This window comes from Ictidomys tridecemlineatus, chromosome 4, assembly GCF_052094955.1.
Source record: "Ictidomys tridecemlineatus isolate mIctTri1 chromosome 4, mIctTri1.hap1, whole genome shotgun sequence".
NCBI lineage: Eukaryota > Metazoa > Chordata > Mammalia > Rodentia > Sciuridae > Ictidomys > Ictidomys tridecemlineatus.
The window spans coordinates 106,001,755-106,023,329 of NC_135480.1; the positions used below are offsets into that span (position 1 = coordinate 106,001,755).

Below are 21,575 nucleotides of genomic sequence, written 5' to 3' on the forward strand. Positions count from 1 at the left end.
GTCTTTGGAGGCAGGGATTTCTGGAGTACAAATACAGCCTGATTCCTGTGGTCTGTTCAGATCCAGAATTTGAAGACTTCCTGAATTTTAACCTCAAAAATCACAGCTAAGGTGCCCCCAGGTGGTCTTGTTAGTCTTTGGTCATGGTGGTGGGTGGGGGTGGGGTGGAGAGGTGGGGCAGGAATTTCTGCCTGTGGGAGTTGAGTGGGAGGGCTAAGACGTAACCAGGGCCAGAAAGCACCCTCCATTCAGATTCTTATTTAGAGACATCTCAACACCCTTCTGTTTGGAATCTTAAAAAAGACTTCGAGTATGACGAGTGGAGAGGTCATCAAAAAACTGACGCAAAATATTTGTTAATCTCATATGAGAAACTACTTCTGAAAATGGGCTTTTAATGCGGACCCTTTCAGTATTTGGGGGACACTTTGGGGTCAAAATAATAGCAAACAGACATACACACTAATCAATGGCTACAAATCTCAATCTTTGAGGGTCTCCTCTGTAGTACCATCATGGCCAAATCTCCTTCCAGTACTTGAGCTTGCAGTTGGTTAGATACTGCCCCCTTGTGGGCACGTGATCTCACCGTATACTGTTGGGAGCAGGGGAGTCTGCAACTCGCTGGCTTAAACTTTTTGTGGTCATCCGTGGAATGTCTAGGTTTGCTTTTCTGTTCTTTTTCCTGCTCTGAGCTTCTGTCCTCTTGTGAGTTTTCATAAATCCCATGCTGATTTTGGGAGATACATATGTTTCACCAGGATTACCCAGTTGCAGGCACGTGTGGATCAGGGATGCATGGCATTTGGCACAACTAGTCGGGTACTCCTAATGGACCTGCCACACTCCATCATTAAGTTTTGTATTAAACAGTTCAAAATTAGGTAATTTGTTTATTTTAGAAAAATAAAATTAGATCTACACTCCTATCACTCATTATGTGGCTCTTTTGTTACATATCATTCTGTAGACCATTCTCTCAATATCTCTTCTTCTCCACTTCTCTCCTTTCTGGTTCCATTTTAATTGTATGCACTTATTCCAGGAACAGGAAAACAGAGAGAGAAGAGAGGAGGGGAAGGAACAGGATTAAGGCTGATAGTGAACAATGCTGATCTAGTCCTTGCCTGTTGGGGTAGGCTGCCCCTGTGAAATGAGACAGCCTTCCCCTTGACTGCTCAGCCTGGTCATTTGAAGTGCCACCTAAATCACCAGGCACCTCATCCTCTTCTTTATTACCTGTTTTTGTCTCTTTATTTTCAGTCATATCTGTAGGCTCTAAAACCTTCTCTTTTTGCTTTTAGCATCTTCTTAATTTTCCATGGAAGAGAAAGAAGAAAGTGTCTAAATATTATTGACTGAGTTGAGAATATATTTTTTATCTTGGCTGGGAGCCTCCAACCCAGCATTTCTTAGATCTGCTCATGTTTTTCTTGATGATTCAGAAAGGCTTCCACATACTAGAATTATTAACCCTCCATCATTAAAGTAAAAATATTTTTTTTTCATTCCTTCAGCACTTTATTTGGTTTATGCTTTCATTCATTCAGTAATCATTCAGTACTTACAAAGTGTCAAGGGGCTTTTCTGCATTCTGGAGGTTTAGTGATTTATAAATAGGTAGGATTTCTGCTTTTGTGGAGTTTTAAGTGAAAAGGGAAGAGAAACATGAAAGCAAATGAACAGTTTTAGATTTTGGTGAGTATGTGAAAGTAAACAAAGAGAAGCGATAGGGTAGGTGGTTACTTTAGATGAGTCTATAGGAAAAGGCTGTTATGAGTAGGTGACATTTAATCAGGGACATTTAGTCAGCAGCATGTCAAACCAGGGGAAAATCTGGTAGGAATAGTGACTCCAAATACCCTGTGGTATAAATAAGCTTGCTGCCCCGAAGGATCCATGAAGGCTGTTGAGATCAGAGTTCAGAGAGCAAGAGGGATAGAGGGCAGCTATGGTGTTAGAGGGGCAGTGAAGCCAGGGAAAACTTGGAAGCATTCTAAAGAGCTAACATGATCACATTCACATTACTCAAAGGTCATTCTGGTTGCACTCTGGCCAATGGACTGTCAGGGAGCAAGAAAGGGCAGGACAGACAGACTAGAAAGAACACTACGTGGCAATGTAGATAAGATGTGAAAATGGCTGATATATGGTGAGGAAAATTGGATGGGAAAGTGGGTGATCCCTGAACACATGGTGGAAGAAGAAATCATGGGACTTTCAGCTGAACTGGATCTAAGGCAAAAAGGAAGTATCAGAGATATTTACCTTTCAATATAGTTTACATTTTTTTTTTTAGAGTGGAAAGTGCAAAGCTTTATTAAAGCATAGCAGAAAAAAATTCCCCCTGCCCCCAGGAAGAAGGGGACCCGAAAGGTGGAATCCCTGGAAAGGGGAGGTCTTCTCCCTTTTATATCTAAGGTCTTCTTTTGTCCTCCCACATTCCTGTCCTTTATTCCCCCCCCCTCCTATCTTGCATGTGATGGGGGATGCAGGTGGGAAGGCCAAAAGGTGGGAGACAGGTGTACATTTTTTAAGGTGGGGGTTGAGTTAGCTTTCTGTCACTGTGACAAAATATGTAAGATAATCAATTCAGAAGAGGAAAGATTCACTTTGGCTCACGACTTCACATATTTCATTCTATAGTCATTTGGTCCTGTTGTTTTGGACCTGCAGTGACAGAAGTCATCATGGTGGGAACACATGGTGAAGGAGGAAGCAAAGGGAGAAAGGAAAGAGCTGGGATCCCAATATCCCCTAAAGACCACGCCCCAACAACCTAACCTCCTCCCACTAGGCCTCACCTCCTAGAGGTTCCACCAACCTCCCATTAGCACCACAGCTGGCAACTAAACCTTTAACACAGGGGCCTTTGGAGGACATTCAATAACCAACAGCAGTGGTCTTACTAAAGAACTAAGATTTTTAAATGCATTTATTTATAGTAAATAATATTATTTTTCACAGCATGAATTTGTGCTCTGAATAATTTTTGCAGATGTTTAATGAAGGCTTTGTTTGTTTAATGGACCAAATACCTTCAAACATCACACTGTCTAATCAATTCATTTTGCTAACATCCTCAGTTACCCAAAACAGAGGACGAGAAACACAACAGTCTGACTTAAGTGACCTATTTTGTGTTTAGAAACAAAAATAATGAATCTGATTCTGGGAACCAATTGATTTTCTTTCCGGTTTGGGGGAGTCTCTTTCTCCCAATAGCTCTACTACTCTTTATCTTTTGATGCTAAGAGATCCTCGGAGTCATAGCATTAGATATCTGGCAGCTGCACTTTTTCATCCCATTTCTAGTATTTTCTTTGATTGGAAATTCATACCCTGATGCTTGTCCTTCTGCTTTTCACAGGTCTTTTTGACTACTTGGTTCATCATCATTCAGGCAAGATGGTGCACGGGGACGTGTGTTCGTGTTTCTGGTGTCTGTTCGTGTTTGCATGCACATGATCACACTTGAGCGTGAGGAAGGACAAGAGAGAAGAGGAAGACATAAGAGGGAGAGAGGTAAACAACAAGACAGGTGGAGACAGACAGAAGGTAGAGACATGGCAGAAAGCTGAAAACGTGATAGTTTTGTTTTGAAGATGTAAAACCAACTGCAGAAGGAATTCATGATAATTTTCAGCAGGTCTTATTTGTGGGGTGCTGAGTCCTTCCACTTTTTCTGCACTGAAAAATTGGGACTGGTGGAAATTAGGTGAGGCTTAGGAGGGATAGAGCAGCAAGGGTGATAAGACACTTGGAGTTTTTATTGGATAGTTCTGTTGAATTGTGTCCCCTGAAAAGATATGTTAAGTTCTAATCCCAGTTCCCTGTTTTATGGTGTCCCTTGTTGTCTGCAGGAGATATGTTCCAAGACCCCCAAAGGATGTCTGAAATCTCCACTAATTCCAAGCTCTCTAAACAAGCATTGGGACACTAAATAGGTGGACCTGATAACTGAGATGGCTAAGTGGCTGAAGGGCAAGTTTTGTGTACAGTGTGGATATCCTGGACAAAGCAATGATTCATATCCTGAACAGGACAGAATGTAATTTCACCATGTTACTCAGAATCATGCACAATAAAAAACTTAACAAATTGTTTATTTCTAGAATTTTTCATTTAATATTTTTAGATTGGGGTTAATCTCAGAGGGCAACTGAGATTGCAGAAAGCAAAACTACAAATAAGGGGAGACTGTAGTATAGATGCTCCTCAACATTGGATGAGATTCTGTCCTGGCAAACCTTTCATAGATGTAAAGTGCATTGGATGCATCTACCTCACTGAAGGTTCTAGATGAGCAATGCAGTGCACTGTGGAACGCTCATTGTTTACCTACCTGATGGTGTGGCTCAGGGGAGCTGGGATTCACTGCTACTACCCAGCATTGTGAATGAATATTGTTGCATGTTGCTAACTCAGGAAAAGATCAAACTGAAAAATTCAAAGTATGGTTTCTTCCAAATGCATATCATGTTTGCACCATTGTAAGGTGGAAAAATATCATTATATTGACCCAGTGTAAGTCAGGAACCATCTCTATTTGGAAACAGAGTCTTTGCAGATGCCACCAGTCAACATAAGGTCACTGGGGGCTCTGCTGCAATATGACTAGCATCCTGATAATATAGGAGACATTAGGGCCCAGATTCATAGTGAGAACTCCGTGAGGTGGCAGAAGAGAGAAAAGAATGAACACCAAGGGTTGCTGGCCACCACACAGAGCCAGGAAAAGGCAAAGCAGGATTCTATCTTACTAGGTTTTCCGAGATGTCCAGCCTCCAGAATTGTGAACGAGTGAATTCCTGTGATTTTAAGCCACCCAGTTTGTGGTATTTTGTTATGGTGGCCATAGGAAACTAATATAGGTAGTAAATCCAGCATAAGTCACCCAGGATGTGGTAGCCAGAAAGCTTAATATGAGTTAGGGCTGCATCAAGAAGAGTATAGGGCTGGGGTTGTGGCTCAGTGGTAGCGTGCTCACCTAGCATGCGTGAGGCACTGGGTTCGATTCTCAGTACCACATAAATAAATAAACAAAGAGTCTATGGTGTTTATGAAGAAGAAGAAGGAGAAGGAGAAGGAGAAGAAGAAGAAGAATAGTAGTAGTAGTATAGCATCTCAGAAGTGAGGGGGGACGTGTCTTCCTCCCCAGACCATCCATACTGCATGGGGACTATTGCATTCACTCCTGAGATGCACACTTGGCAAAATGTTGACAAGCTCGAGATTGTCCAGAGGTACCCAGAGTCGGGAGGGGGGCTGGAACCCTGCCACACTGACACCAGACTCTTGCAGCCTGCCGCCTTACTGTTGTAGCTTTTTCGCACAACACTTCCATCCATGCATTGAATCATTCATTCAAATCAAGACAAGCTCTGTCCCGGGCTGCTTTCTTTTCTCATTCCACAGATGACTCATTCCTGCACCTTCAGTTTCCATCTGTAGCTAAGTTTCTCTCTGAAGCTCAGGTCTGTTGATCTGACCACCTACTGGTTTTCTGTCTCTACTTTGTTTCGTGATGGCCTAAGCAAAACTTGTTTAAAATGGAACTCAAAATTTACCCTTCCCCCCATCCCCTGGATCTGCTGTCTCCCTTGTGCACGCCTCACGGAGGGGCACCTCTCCCACCTGGCTGTGTGAGCCGTAATTGTCGGGGTAGTAGCCTTCCTGTGGGTCTTGAGGTCTGGGCTCCTGCAGGCCAGCTCTTTGCCTAGCGTTCCCTCTGGCTTCCAGGACAGGTTCTGTCCACAGTGAACACTCACCTGGCTGACAGATGGCCCCTCTCCTGCTTTCTTCCCTGGGGAGAATAAGACTTAGTTTTTTTTTGTCTTACAATAAGTCCACCTGGGGACATGAGTTGTCTGAACAACATGGATTTTGGGAATATTCTTTTAAGAGTATAAAGAGCAGGATAGTATAATAGAACGTGCCCTTTCCTAAAAGTATTATTAGTGAATTTGAATTCTTCCAGAAGGGCAGTGAGTCCCATGTCACCAAAGAGTTAATTTGAAGATTAGCATTGTTTCCTTTTCCTTACAAACCTGTAGAGAAAGCTGGATAGTGCAGAAAAACAGAAAGTAGCTTCACAATCCCTTACTTTTAGTTGGAAAATAATCCTCCCTCCCTCACTCCATGTTGTGGACTAGAAGCTCTGGTCCCCCAGGATTCAAACACTGAAAGCCCTAATGTTAGGGCATTTGGAGCTGGGGTCTTTGGACCCCATGGTGACATTAGCTCTCTTACAGGAAAAGGAAAGAGACCAGAGCACTCTTCACTTTTATGAGGACATACTGAGAAGGTGGCAGTTTGTAAGCCAAGAAGAAGAACTGGGAACTAAATCTCTAGCAGATTGATCATGACTGCTCAGTTCCCAAAACTATGACAAATAAAGCTTTTTTGTTTATAAGCTATCCAGACTATGGCATTTTGTTATAGCAGCCTGAATAGATTAGAACTATCCCTTTCCCTCTTCCCTTTCTTCTTTCATCTCTCCTTCTTCTCTCCCTCACCTTTCTTTATTGCAGTCTCTTTCCTAGTTTGTTTCTTGTGGGCAGGAGGAACTGTAGGATTTGCAGGGGTCATCACCAAGAGTAGGTCTGGCAAGTAGCTCAGATTTCACAAGCATGGGGCAGCTTTCTTTCAGAATGAGGGGTTTACTCATCAGAAAGCTGGTTTAGTTTTCTGCCATCATCACCATCTTCATTCTTTACAGTTTACTATTTTTTAATATATATATTTTTTAGTTTTAAGTAGACATAATATTTTTATTTTACATTTATGTGATGCTGAGGATCATACTCAGTGCCTCAAGCATGCTAGGTGAGCACTTTACCACTAAGCCATAACCCCAGCCCCTACAGTTTAGTATTAATCTTAGGTATGTGCCTTATTCTAAACCTTTGTGGTAAAACAAATAAATAAACCATAGACAAACAAAACCAAAACTCCATCTATTTGGAGAATTGTTTTTTTTTTTTCTTTCTAACAAATCTACATTGCCTGTGTATGAATGTGCCTGGGAACTTGCGGATGGAGATGAAGACAGGGAGTGTGGGCAAAGCTCTCTGGACAGAGAGGATTAAACTGAGTGAGGGCATTTTAACATGTTGGAGGCAGAGTTGTATGGTGAGGAGAACCTGAAATTTTGGAAATGAAGACCCCTGCTTGAGTCCTAGCCTTGTCACTTAACCTTATTCTTTTAGTTATTTTATCTATAGTGTGGGAGACCAACCTTGCACTTGACTGAGTCACACTCCCCGGCTGGGTGCTGAGGCGCTCAGACACAGAAATGTGGCAGAGCTTTCCCCACCCTTCTTGGGTCCGAGAGTCAGTGTCTCGTGCATGGGTGTGTCTTGCTACAGCCCCATGGGTGAAGCTACGCTCACCTGTTCCTTTGTAATATAATCCCTTGCCCTGTTTAGGGTAGAATCTTTCATGGAAGTGCCTTGTGTGTGTCCCCTTCCCTTACTGTGCCCTTGGGTGTGGCCTACCCAGGTGTCAGTCAACCTGCTGACAGTGGACATCATGAAGATAGACTCAGCCCCCTGAAACCTGACCCCTTGCCTCATTGAATAGCTTCTCCTTAATAAAAGGGGTCAGCCGGTGCTCTCTTCCTGTGGACCCTTAAGGTCAGAGGAGCATCACTGCGACCCTAAAGAAAAAGGTCTTTGTGTCTCTTGTGTGGTTATTTTGCACAGCCCAGTTAGCCCAGTTCAACTGGAGTAAACCCTGTGCCTTTTAGTCACGGGAACAGAAACTTGGCACTATAGAATAGAGATATGGTGACAGTTTCACTAAATTGTTATAAAAAATAAATAGGTAATCAGGAAAAGCATCAAGTAGTGGTACTGGTCCCAAATATGGGAACTTCACTATCGATGGTTTCTGCTCTCTCATCTAGATCTCAACCTCTTTCTCTATTTATCTCCTTCAAACAATATTTTAAAGACAGAGATCATTCTGTTTAGTTTTCTGTACCTAGTGCCTAGTTGAGGGCAAAGCATCTATAGATGCTTAAGATAGGTTTGTAGAACAACAGAGGACAAATGAATACCCTTCGGTCAGGTCCACGTGGAGACTTGATCTAATGAGTTGTGTCCCACCCTCTTTCTCTCCTCCACTGTTGTATTCTTTTATCTTCTCTTACTTTCTGAAGACTGTCCCATCCCATCTGTTTCTATCCTCTCACTTTTATTCGTGAGCTGATATAAATATGTATTTTTTTGAGAATGTGTCCTAGACCTAAGCTCCCCAGAGACCTCATTTAGTCTCACCAGCAAGTTGCTCCGATAATCACTGTAATTGCAAAGATGCTAGGATGAACCCTTAAATTAACTGCCTTTCATTCCAAGAGTCAGGAAATTTCAAGCGGGTGGAGCAGGAGTTTCCACAGTTGTCATGGCAACGACAGTGGGTCTGATGCTCTGTATTCTCCTCTCTGCATCCCCTCTCCCCTTCCACCTGTGCTCACTCCTTCACCCAGTGTGTCCTAATCTATTCTTGATGGTACCAGCCAGAAGTCTAAGAGTAGTGATATTCTTTGAAGTGGATATAGGGATAATGGGACATATAACATAGGTTAGATAGTTATTAATAGAACAGGTCCCTTTCATTGGTACAAACTATGAGAGTCAGGTAAGAATACAACATAGCCACTTGCTTTATCAAGACGTATTTGGCAAAGAGACAGGGACATTGGTAGTTGTTCATTTCCTCAACCCCTTCAAGCTGAATTCATGGACGCTCCTTCCCCCCACCAGCTGCACTCCCAATTTCCTGACCAATCTCCCAGCCCTCCAATTTCCTGAACAAATCTGTATGTAGCTGGAGCCGGAGGTTTCCCCCGCAGACTCAACCCTATTTGAGCCTGAAAAAAAAGGTCAAAGTGGAAACATAGATAGGAGAAAATGGATTTGAGAAATGTCTTTAAGAAGTAGAACGTGCCGAGCTTGTTAATGGATTGGAAGTAGGGGGTAAGGAAGAGAGTGACCAAATTTCTCATGAGGGCGATAGCATGGAGAGTGGCCTTCATTAAGTTCCTCCAGAGATTGGGAATCTCTCCAAGTTCCCCAGGAGGAAGATCCAGTTGGTGGGGGTGGAAGAGGATTTCCACTCTGCCTATGCTGAGGTCCCGGCACAAAACCTGGGCATGAGCCAACCGACTTCAATTCTGTTCTTTTCATATTGAACTGAAGATAATCAGTCCCCACCCTGATTCATAAGAGACATTAAACTGGAGAGGATTTTATCTATAAGACTCACATAATTTTGAAAAATCGCTAGTTGAGATCTTTGGCCTATGTCTTTAAATTTATAGCTGTATTCAATTCATACCTATGAGTGAGCCTACCTGGAGCTGCTGAGGTGTCTTTAACCACCAGGTGAAAGCTAAATCCATTGCAGATCAACAGCTGTAATCCACAGGGTCTGCTCTTGGGACTGTACTAATAATACCCACCCCTTCCTGCCTTTTTTTCTCCATGTGGCATCCTGTGTCCAGAAGTCTTTGTTTTTCAATTTCTGTTCCTCAGGAGGAATGTTGTCTAGCTCTGAGAGGCTCTGTGAGACACCAGTGCTTTCTAGAATGAATTTCTTCAATTACCTTGCGGCCTATCTTTTAAGTCTGACCATCTATCCCAAGAACCTCAAATTAAGAAAAGAAAAATATTCATCTGTGTTTTTGTGATGTATTTAGAAATTAGAAAAAAAATAAGAGAAACAATTTTATTTTCAAAAGGTTTTCCACATTGATAATCTCAGTTGATCCTCATAAAACTCTATGAGGGGCACTGGGGCTGTAGCTGAGTGGTAGAGTGCTTGCTTAGCATGTGTGAGGTACTGGGTTCAATTCTCAGCAATGCATACAAATAAGTAGAAATAAGGCTCCATTGAAAACTAAAAAAATATTTTAAAAAATCCAACTCTGTGAGGTACAGAAACAGATGGGTACATCTCCCTTGTTATGGTTTAGAAAAGCTCATGGGTGAGGCGTTCCAAGAAAGATTAGAGGTGAAATGAGTGGGTTGTGAGAGTCTTAACCTAATAAGTGTGTTAATCCATTGATAGGGATTAACCCTAGGTGGTGACTGTAGGCAAGTAGGGTGTGGCTGGAGGAGGTGGGTTAACACTCTCCTTTGGGGGTCTGTATTGTGTCTCTGATGGTGAAAGCTCTGTCTTGGCTTTCTTGTGGCCATGACTGGAGCTGCCTTCCTCCACCACATCCTTCCACCATAATGTCCTGCCTCACCTTGGGCCCAGAACAATGGGGTTGGCTGAGACCTCTGAAACCATGAGCCCCAAATAAACTTCTCCTCCTCTAAAATTGTTCTCAACAGATCTTTTGGTCACAGCAGCAAAAAAAGCAAACTAAAACATTCCTGATATGGAAGCTGAGGCTCTGGAAGACTGTTTTGACCTGAGGTCACCAGGTGGATCAGTAGGGACAGGAAGAATTGTACAAATACTTTCACCCATACTGTCTATTGAGTGGCTACAGTAACCATCACCACCTGCTTCATTTTATAGAAGAAGGACTACCTCTCAGGGAGCTGGGTGTGGTGATGTTGATGCATGCTGGAGTGCTGTAGTTGAGTTCTGGCATTCACCAGCTGGAGCCAGGACAGCCCACAAGTGAAAGGCACTGCCCTGGTAAGACTGCCTCACTTAGATGTCAGCTGCAGATGAGGTCCCTACATCACCCACAAATCTAAACACAGGCTACACACCTGGGGGGCATCCATGAGCTCCCTCTGGTTTGATAATTTGCTAGAATTGTTATGCTCAAAATCAGGACCTCCAAAAGACCACCAGAGACCAAGATCGATGTAAGCAGCAAAGAGGTGTTTATTGCGAGCTAGCTCGGTCCTCCCCGCGCACACTCAGCAACTGGTGACGCTGAGAGGCCCCGAGCCCAGGGTTTGCAGCAGTTTTATACACTCTTTGGAGAAGGCAGGGACCCCACATACATCATAGCATCTCTTAGCAAATCATCACACACCGCGGGAAAATCAAATAACAACTCTAAAACATGATTAGCACATTCACTGGCAGGAACAAGTTGGGTAGAGGTGATTGGTTAGTACCAGAGGGCTTGAACTGATTGGTTTAAGCCAAGAGGGGTGTACGTGCTGAACTACATGGCTTCCCAACATGTTATCACCCCCCATAAACTACTGGGAGGGTCATCTGGCATCCCAGGTATTTCCCTGTCTCATGCTGATTGGTGGCTGCTAGGGGATTGCTATGGATCCCCACCTAGCCTGACTGAGTCAGGGACACCTGGCACAGCAGATCTCTCCTGTTATTTGTAGATAAACAACTTAGCAGGGTGGGAATGTGCCTAGGAGTGCTCTGTGGGTCTTTCCAAGGACAAAGGTCATGCTTCTTCCTTGGACAGGCTTTGCTCTGAGGTAGAGGCTGGTTTTTCAGAATGACTCATACAACCCAAGAGAATGTTATAGCTACAATTTTGTTCTAAAGGATACAAAGCAGGATCAATCAAATAAAAAGAAACAGAAGGCTGGGCCTGGGAGGGTTCCAAATGCTGAGCTTCTGTGTCCTTTCTCTATAACTCATGGAGTATCATTCTTCTACTCAGTGATGTGTTCTCCAATTAAGAAGCTCAGAGAGCTCCAGTGTCCAGGGTAGTTACTGAGTTTTCACGTAGGCATAATGGATAACTCAGTCTCCAACCCCCACCCCTCTCCAGGTTCAAAACCCCAGCCCTCTAATCACATGGTTATTCTTCCTGGTAATCAGCCTCCATCCTGAGCTACCTCCTGATCATAAACTATGGTGTGGTTCAAGGACCTCATGGATAACAGATACTCCCAACATTTGAGAAATATCTGTTTTGGAAACCTGTAGTAAATACCAGAGAAATTCTTCATTATATTATAGTAGCAGAGTCAGGCAGGCTCTGCATGGGGATTCCAGACCAAGTGCTTTCCCTATACCCTAACCTGGTTCCCATCTAGCTTTGTGACTATGGTTTAGATATGAGGTGTCCCCCAAAAGCTCATGTGTGAGTCAATACAAGAAGGTTTAGAGGTAAAATGATCAGGTTATAAGAAAGCCTTAACTTAATCTGTGCATTAATCTATTGATAGAGGTTAACTGAATGGTAATTGAAAACAGGTAGGGTGTGGCTGGAAGAGGTAGGTCATTTGGGGACATGCCTTTGGGGTATATATTTTGTCGGTGGTGAGGAGTATCTCTGCTTCCTGGTGCCATGTTCTGAGCCACTGTCCTCTGCCACACCCTTCCGCCATGATTTCCTGACTTACCTCAGGTCCCAAAGAATGGAGTCGGCTGTCTATGGACTAAGACGTATGAAATTGTGAGCCCCCAAATAAGCTTTTTCTCCTTTAATTGTTCTTGTCAAGTTTTTTGGTCACAGCAGTGAAAAAGCTGACTAAAAACAATGCGTTTAAGAGAGAAACTGGAATGTAGTTGACCTCTTGAAGACCTAGAGAGAGACTTTCTCATACTTCAAAAACCACACCTGATCCTTCCATTTTACCCACCTGAAACCAGACCGAACCCACAATCCAGTTTCCACATTTCTAAGGTAATAAAGCCAAGCAGGAAGAATGCTGGTAAATGAATGTGCTCTCAGGACAGCGCAGGGTTTCTGAAAGCAAGCCACGTAGGAGGTGCTAGCACAGACCCTGATTGCAGAAGTCTGCATTTATCCTTAATCTGCATTTTAAACCCAAACCCTCTGTCCCACACCATTCTCTGCCCTAGCTAGCTGTATTCCACAATCTGCAAGCCAAAACGGAATTGTAGATGAGGAATGATTTCAAAGGAATGAAATCCTGACAGGGTGCTTGATGAACAGCATATCCACTTTCATATCCACTTTGATTATTGATGCAAAGCCCTTGGTGAAAAGGGGAGGGGATTTTCATTTGCTGCACACCTACTATGTGCAACAAATCATTTAACTCTCAAAGTTCTATACGAAAGTGACTTACTTTCGTATTTTTTTTTAAGAGAGAGAGAGAATTTTTTACTATTTATTTTTTAGTTTTCGGTGACACAACATCTTTATTTTATTTTTATATGGTGCTGAGGACCTAACCCAGCGCCCCGCGCATGCCAGGCATACCGCTTGAGCCACATCCCCAGCCCTTACTTTGGTATTTTAATGAACACTAAGGCTCTGAAAGCTTAAGGAACTTGCCCAAAGATGTGCAGGCTGATTTGAACCCAGATTCAATTCTAAGACCCTGCCTCCTACACAAGTCTGCCTTCAGCCACTGGTAAAAGCTTGGAACATGTTGCTCTCAATTTTTTCTTCTTGTTTGCTTGGTAGTTTATAAAATCTTATTTTTGTATGATGATGTAATTAATCTGTGATCTTCAGAAAACCTTTCATTTTGAAAGCTTAGGGCAGCAGAACAAAGCTAATCAAAGAAAAGCTTCATTTACATTAATACCACTGGGAGATTGCTTAGGTCACTTTTCTGAAGAGCCTGATGACCTTGCTCAGCTTAATCGAAACATTAGACCATTTTCAGTTATTAAACCTCTGCTAATTCAGGCCCCAGTGCAGGACAAATATGCTATTAATGATAAAAGTCACAATCATATAAAAGCCTGGCTGTGGGATTAGAAGGGAAGCACTATTTCCAGATGCAGCATCTATTTTACCTCGCTTCTCTTGGCCTTCCTTGATAAACAATGAGGTCTCTGGAAATTTCGGTGGGTATGAAGCCTGAACGTCTCATCAGTTCCGTACTAGTGCCACCTAGTGGCGTCCCGAGGCATCTGCGGGTCCTTCAGATTTCTAAAGGGTGGGGTAGGGTTTTGAGGCCCTGCCACCTCCAGGACCTCAATCTAGAGGCACTAGAGACACTTGTGTGAGCGAGAAGAGGAAAGGGGTGATCATCTACCTCGTATATGTATAAAATTCTAAATAGTTGAGATGATAAATTTTTGGACTTGGACAATTTTGTTTTGAACTCATACAGGCACAAGAATACCTTGCCTCCTGCTTCTTTTGGATCTGTGACCCTATGGATATCCGGGAGACTCCACCAGTGCAAACATGCAATCCCTTCTCCCCAAGACATTGTCCTCAGTCAACACCACAGCCCAAGGAAGAAAATGAGAAAGCTCAGTTCTACCACAGACCATTCACTCTTCTCATGGTGTTCCTCAGCCACCTACCTGGCAAAGGATATCGGAAGGCAGTTCCTCAGCATTGTCTTTGAATAACATGGGGAACATGGACTGGGGGTCATCTAAGTAAGTGCAGAGAGAGCCAAGTTGGTTAACTTTGAGAAAGGCTTCACCTGGTCAGGGAGACAGCCTTTTTGAGACCAGAACAAAGAACAGGTAGCTGATTATCAAAGAAAAGGAAGTGAGTGTATAGCAATCCCCATCACCTGTTTGCTAACAGCCTCTGGGGTAGGATCACTTTCCAACAGAAGCAATCACCCCATGAGGCTCTCTTCCTGCCTTTTGGTCACCAGTAGGCATGAGAAGAAAGGAAACCTAAAATCTATAAAAGGGGCAAGACACATTTACTCCCCTAGGCACTAGATCTGGACCCTCTCCTCTCAGGGTAAATCGCACGTGTGTGCTCTCTCCTCTCCCTCTGTTCTGTTTCTTAAAAAAATTTTTTTTTTTTTGATCTTGCTTCGGTGTTTCTCGGATGTTTAGTCTTCAACACCAAGGGAATTAGGATTGGATCCTGATTTTTCAAGATTGGTTTCATTGTTAAGATGTAACCAAAGTAGGAGATGATAAACACCAGACAAGGAGGCCATGATAGGAGAATGATAGGATCAGTTCAGGATTTGGAGTCAGAGTTACCTGGGCTTGAATCCTGGATCTGTCTCTTGTTGTATACTGGGGGAAATTATTTAGCCTTCCTAAGAGTTTCCTTACCTGTAAAATAGGTATCATATCCTGTTTGCTGATATAGTAAGAATTAAATCCAACTGTGGAAATAAATGAAGTTTGTTCTCACTTAAATGAGAAGGATTTGGCCACCATCACTTGGTTTGGTAGAGACTCAGGCAGCAGAAAGGGAAAGCTTAATAATGAAAAAGAAAGGCTTCAGTTTGGCTCCGATTGGAGGTTGTTGGCACTGGGATGCTGGAGAGGCTCAGGGCATCTTCTGAGATTGGTGTAGAGGGCACATTTGTATTCTTCTGATCAGTCTTGAGTTGGAAGCAATGGCAAAAAATGCCCAGTCCTGAGCATTCTGTGAAGATTTCTGTAGAAGCTGTGCTTTGGCTTCTGCATATTCTACAGCAGGGGTTGTGGGTTGGAGTTCTGTTGTCACATGTGGTTTGGCCATTGTCCATTTGTATAGTCAGTCTTTTATAATACATTCAAAGCTACTCACACCTCGCAATCATTATTATTACAATTCACAGTGATCAGAGGTGGTTCTCAAATTCTTTTGGGGCCAGACTTTAGGTGGTAGCTTCCTTATTTCATTTTGTGTTGCTGTAATACCTGAGACTGTTTCACTTATAAAGAAAAAAAGCTTGTTTGGCTCACAGTTCTGGTGGCATGTGGCACAGGCCCCTTTGGTTGTGTCACAGCGTGGCAGAGAAGTAGGAGGGGAAGTGGGCGTGTACAGAGACAGGAGACAAAAGAGTGGGCGGGGACCAGACTTGTTCTTTTCATAACAATGTGTTCACATGAACTAAGTGGGTAAAAACTATAATAATCCCTCCTGAAGCCAGTGACTCCATAACCTAACCATGTTCCAATGGACCCCATTTCTTAAAGATCCATCACCTCTCACTACTATTGCATTGGGAACCAAGTCTTTAGCACACGAACCTCTGGGAGATATACTCAAACCACAGGACTCCCAACAGTGTCATTCAGGGTCCAGGCAGGAAACCAGAACCTATACCAATTATTTTAAGAGAGATAACTTAATAGGGGGAATTGAAGAGAAGGTAAGAAAGCAATATAGAAGTTGTTCTTGAATGAAACAGCTGCCGCTCCTAGGGCTGGAGGAACAAGAAGAGATGAAGAAGAGATGGGAGTTATTCAACTTTTGAAGCCTAGAGCAGAAGCCTCATAGAGTGTGAACCAGATCTCTTTAGAGAACAGTGCTCCTCAGCTGGTGTTGGTACCTCCTGAACTTGGAGGAGGCCCTGAAGTTCTTGAACTTGGGCCTCCAAGTACTCACAGATTGGAGCAGTTATATTTTGCAGCAAGGGCAACATGAGGTTGGTGCAGGGAGAGTGGAAGTCTCTCCAAATGGGAATGATTGCTGCTGTTGGTTGGAGTGTCATTGCTGCAATGATATTGATCAATAACAAGCAGCAAAGATGGGAAGATGCCAACTCCCTCCTCTGGCTTTCATGTCTTCCTCCAGTGTTCCCATAACTAACAGGGATCTGGCTGGCAAAAGCAGTAGAAGAAGAAATTTTAGTGTCAGCTTTTGGTATGTGAATAAGGCCTTTTCAGTTTGTTTCCACATTATTTGTAACAGACATCATCAAGAAATGAGCCCCAGATTCAATGTCACAGAGAAGAGTATAGAATGGTGGTTTGGAGTGGAGGGACGACAGCTTTCAGCCGGCTTACCTCTTTCTCCATTGTTTGCAGAGCCTCACTTGTTTAGGCACAAGGTGGCTAAATGTGCTAGAGAAACACAGGCAGCCCCATCCACACTCAAAGATGAATCCTGATTGATTCCTTAAACCTTGGTTTTCAAAACTAAAACAGCCAACTGAAAGTAGACAGTCAATGAATAACTAATTTGATCGTTTCTGTCCACCTACTCACTGCTTTTTTTCTTCCTACATCTACAGACACCTAGAGGAAAAACCCCAAGTCCTTCTTTTCACGGAGATTGGTGAAGCCTCTGCTTTTTCCTCGCTTTTCGATGCAGAGCTTAGAGATTCCCATAAACTTTCCAGCCCTTTCTTCAGGGGGACCAAGGGAAAGCCAGGTCCTGGGGAAGGGAATCTCCTTCGGTTCCACCTTAGATCTTCACACTCTAGGTGGTCTTCTAAAAGAATATAGGGATGGAGGTTTGGCCCCTCCCACTTAGAGGAGGAAGGCTCTAGCTAGGCTTTCATCTAGAAGTGACTATCCTATGCTGAAGATGATCCCAGGTATCTGGAACACCAAGGTGAATCAAACACAGTCCCCTCCCTAGAGGAGTTCGCAGGTACTGGTCAAATCAGTGTAACAATGTAAGCAAAAACATAAGTACATGACATCATGGCCTAGGTCTGCCTGTGACCATCTCAGAAAACTTATCAGAGGACACAATAAAAGAAATAGGTGGGCACTCCAGACAGATGTCAGCATGTGTGGGACGGTCTGTGGGTGTCTAAAAGCATCTCCATTAAGGGCCTTTACGATTTTGGGTCAGGATTGAGCTCTAGGATGACTTTCTACAGAGACTGCTGGATAGTTGGAGAGGCATGTGGCCCATCTGCTGTGTAGACAGCTCACTCCAGCAGCTGTGTGGAGGCTAGACCAGGAAAGGGAGCTGCAAGACGGGAGGCAGGAAAGTGGCTAAAAGTTTGTGTCATAATATTCGTTGGTGGGTTAAAGATGTTTAAGAGACTTTCCTTTGCTCCATCAGCTGAAGAGTGATTCAAAACAGTAGACACAAATATAGAGAGTGGGAGGGCTGTGACAAGCTTCTCTCTCTCTCTCTCTTTTCTTTTTTTGGTACCAGGGATTGAACTCAGGGGCTCTTACACTGAGCCACATCCCAGCCCTTTTTTGAATTTTATTGAGAGACAGAGTCTTACTGAATTTCTTAGGGCCTTGCTAAGTTGCAGAGGCTGGCTTTGAACTCACGAGCCTTCTGCCTTGGCCTCCCCAAGTTTCTCCTTGGGAGATCCTGTCCAGCAGAGACACTGAATCTGACCTGGGAAGATCATGTCTCAAGGCAAGTTGAGGTCTCTAGGGGACAGGTATGGGGATACATGCGGGGGAAGCAAGGCTGGCAGGAGGGCACAGATTTCAGATGTTATTTCTGAGGCGAATGACAACTAGTGGGGATTCTGAGTCTGGGGAATGACATGACAAGAGGCTGTGCTTTAGAAATACTGATCTGGGAACAACATGGAGCACATATCAGCATAAGGGAGGAGTCTATTGCAAAACGAGCGTGTGGGCAAGTGATGACAAAGATCAGAGCCAGCACAGTCACTTTGAGAGTGGGGATGATGGGTCAGACTTGAAAGGGAGACTATTGAAATTTTGGCCACTAATGTGGGATGGGGGAGTAGGGGTCAAGATGTCCCCATTTTTTTTTTGTTGTTGTTAAAAGAAAGTGAAAGGGAGATAGAAATTAGAAAGGCAGTAGAAGAAGAAATTTTAGCATCAGCTGTTAGTATGTGAATAAGGCCTTTTCAGTTTGTTTCCACATCATTCCTAACGGACATCATCGTCCTGTAACAGAGCCAAACTCATCTTTGGACTTCAAATGAAGCTATTAAAGCAACAGGGAAGGGAACCACAAAGGAATGAGGGGCAGCAGCTTCGAGGACAATTTGATTTCTGGCAATGATTTTAATTGTGACAATAATCGTAATAGTATTCCATTAATTTTATATTTCTGATGGAAAGTGTTCCATTAGACTAATGTTAGTGAGAATACAGTAAAATTAGCCTACAGATTCACTTCTGGTAGCACTGTAAATTAGCACACCACTTTGAAAAGCAATATAAGATGTGGTAATCCCACTCCTAGGAATTTATCTTAGGAAATATAAATATATTTTAAGGCAAAAGCTGAGAGCTCAAGGAAGTTCATTATAGCATTATCTACGCTAAGCAAAAATAGTGAAGACATAAAACATTAATAGAAGGAAATGTTTTAGTAAACGATGCTATGGTGATTCAATGAAATATTATGAACCTATTAAAATGCAAATTACAATTACACTGACTAGGGAGAAACATAGAAATATGTTTGATATGATAAGCAGGAGTAAAGGAAGCAGAGTACAAAATACTTTCCACACTTTAATAGAGTATGAATATGTGCATGCATTGGATAAAGTCTGGAAGGTAATTTGAAGAAATGAAAGTAGATATTGTGCCAAATAGCCCAGAGCTCAGGAACCAGAATGTAGGTCTCCAAGCCTCTGATTTACTAGTCTGTGACCTTGGGTAATGTCTTCATCCTCTCTCAGCTTCAGTTTGTCCTCTATAAATGGGGGTAACATAGGGTGTGATTTTATAATGGGTGTTGAAAAACACCCACCTTAAGGAGTTGTGAACATCCAGATGAAATAATGCATGTGAAAGCTCTTGGCTCTTGAATGTTTCGATAAATGACACCTATTATTATGGGCGATTTTTATTCAAAGTATATTATAAATAGATTATCTTAACCCCCCCAAAAAAAAAGAATGCACAAAAGTGTTAGCTTTTTGTCACTGTGACCAAAGTAATTGGACACTCTAACAACTTAGTTTGGCTCATGGTTTCAGAGGTTTGAATCCATGGTTCGCAGTCTTCATTACTCTGGGCCTAAGTGAGGCAGAACATCATGGTGGAAGAATGTGGAGGAGGAAAGCTGCTCAGCGTCTGGAAGGCAAGAAGCAGATGGCTGAAAAGAAATCTCCAAGTGGATTAATCCACTGATGAATCCAAACATTGCCCAAATGCCCCACCACTGAATCTGGCTGCATTGGTGACCAGGCTTTGAACATGAGACTTTGGGGGACATTTCAGATCCAAGCCCATAACAACCAGCAGCATGCTACAACTCTCTGTATTGGAATTAGGTAGACCCAAGGGTATTATACAAAACACTGAGAAGAAAATGTTAAGCCCTGAGTTCTCTTTTTGTGTCCTTGCATTTTAATCTAACTTGGCATGTGATCAACTCTGGTTTGAATTTCTTTGAGGGGCGAGTATTGGGGATTGAACCCAACATCACTTCACCAGTAAGCTCTATCCGCAGCCCTTTTTATTTTGAGACAGGGTCAGTCTCACTATGTTGCTCAGGCTGACCTTGACTTTGTGACACTGCTACCTCAGCCTTTCCAGTTGCTGGGATTATAGGTCTGCACCACTGTGCCCAGATGACATGTGATCAACTCTGGGAGGAAGCTACATACAATGTCCCCCACCCCCAATATTCTTACTCCATGTCTTTGGTCATCAGCTTCCTTCCTGTTCCTGCCAAGAGAGAGGGGAGGGCCCACTCCTGACCGGGATGGCTCGTGAGTCATTACCTGCCCTGAGTTTTAAATTATTGGGCAAGGGAGGAGGTAAGACTGGAAGTCAATCACCAGTGACCCCTGGCCATTGCCACCTAACCTGAGACCTGGGGAATCTTGATTTCATCTGGGCTTTGGTAGTTGGTATTATATATGTTTTCTTCTGTGTAAGAAGGATGTCCAGAGGTATCTGCAAAGATGGTCAGAACACATGTGAGTGGCTGTGTGATCATCCTATGTGTTCTCAACTTCAGAGGAAAGGCAAGGGCAGCTGGTTCCTACCCATGCCATGGTTTCTCTCATCACCACAAAGGATTTTAAACCCCTGCAATATAGACCCTGCAGCTTTGCATCACTGATGGCTTTGAGCATAATCAAAAATCAATTCTTTGCTCTGAACATGACCCAAGGGCCTCATCTGCAACATAAATGAAAAGGCTCTGCTGTTTGCCAGCCTTGGTTACAGGGAGAACAGCACAGATTCCCAGGACACAGGGTCAGTGAGGACAGAAGGCACAGGGACTCAGGTTCCTGCTAGTCTCTGCATGGTTTAGAAAACAGGGAAACTAATAGTGCATTCAGCAATGACACCTCTACCCCTCTAGGATCTATTGTTCAAAAATAGCTACTGATATTCTCTGAGCTGTTCACTGTAGGTTGTTCATCCTAACATTCTTTCAATAGCAAAGGGCTGGTAAGAATCCAAATGTCTGTCAATAGGGAATTGATTCATCCAAGAAAACATATAAGGAAGAATCACATAGAATACACACCCCCTTGCTATTAATAGCTGAGAACTCAGCGGGGTTGACCTGTAGGAGTACCTTCTACAACATTCACTTCTTTGTTGTCTGAGACTTATTTCATAATTACTTTTGTAATCAGAGGGAAAAGATTTAAATTAGGAACAAGAAAATCAAGGTGGAGACACCCATCTCTTCCTCACCTACCTTCCCTCTTTATCTACCTGAGAAAATGAGTGGCTCAAGCATTCTGGATGTCATTCTGCCTCTCCACATTCGCTGCCCCAGAGCCTGGAAAAAGGAAGCCAGAGTTATCTCACCTGGACCCCCTCCTCCCCAGGCCCAATGTGCACTCAGGCCATAACACATGGAATTCTTTGATCACATGGATTTTGACCAGAGATTAATTCTGGTTTGACCTCAAGAATAACAGGTGCTTCTGTTTCTCACCTCCAGCTTACCCAATAAAAAAAGACTTTGGAGGGTACTTCATAGAAGTTTTCTGAATTAAGTTATTTTGATTAAAATGCAAATTGACCTTCAGAGTAGTAAGTCATTGAGGTTTAGTAACTGTTTACATCTAAGTGTCAATTCTTTTAAAGTTTAAACAGTTGCAAAGTGAGTTTTACTCAGGGGAAGGTTTGGG

General features: G+C 43.1%; 1 protein-coding gene across 4 annotated transcripts in view; it reads left to right on the plus strand.

Moving 5' to 3' along the window:
- Nucleotides 1-21,575, plus strand: part of LOC120889738 (uncharacterized) — a 185,272-nt gene that overhangs the window by 157,264 nt on the left and 6,433 nt on the right. For 3 of the 4 annotated variants that reach the window (XR_013437958.1, XR_013437959.1, XM_078047195.1), the window contains 2 exons: nt 3,371-3,525; nt 3,864-4,104. Coding sequence is in view for 2 of the 4 variants with exons in the window: in XM_078047195.1 (XP_077903321.1) it covers nt 3,371-3,468 (98 nt within the window). In the remaining 2 variants the exon portion in view is untranslated. Of the gene's footprint in view, nt 1-3,370; nt 3,526-3,863; nt 4,105-21,575 lie in introns of those variants that run through there. The other variant, XM_078047196.1, reaches the window with a different exon arrangement.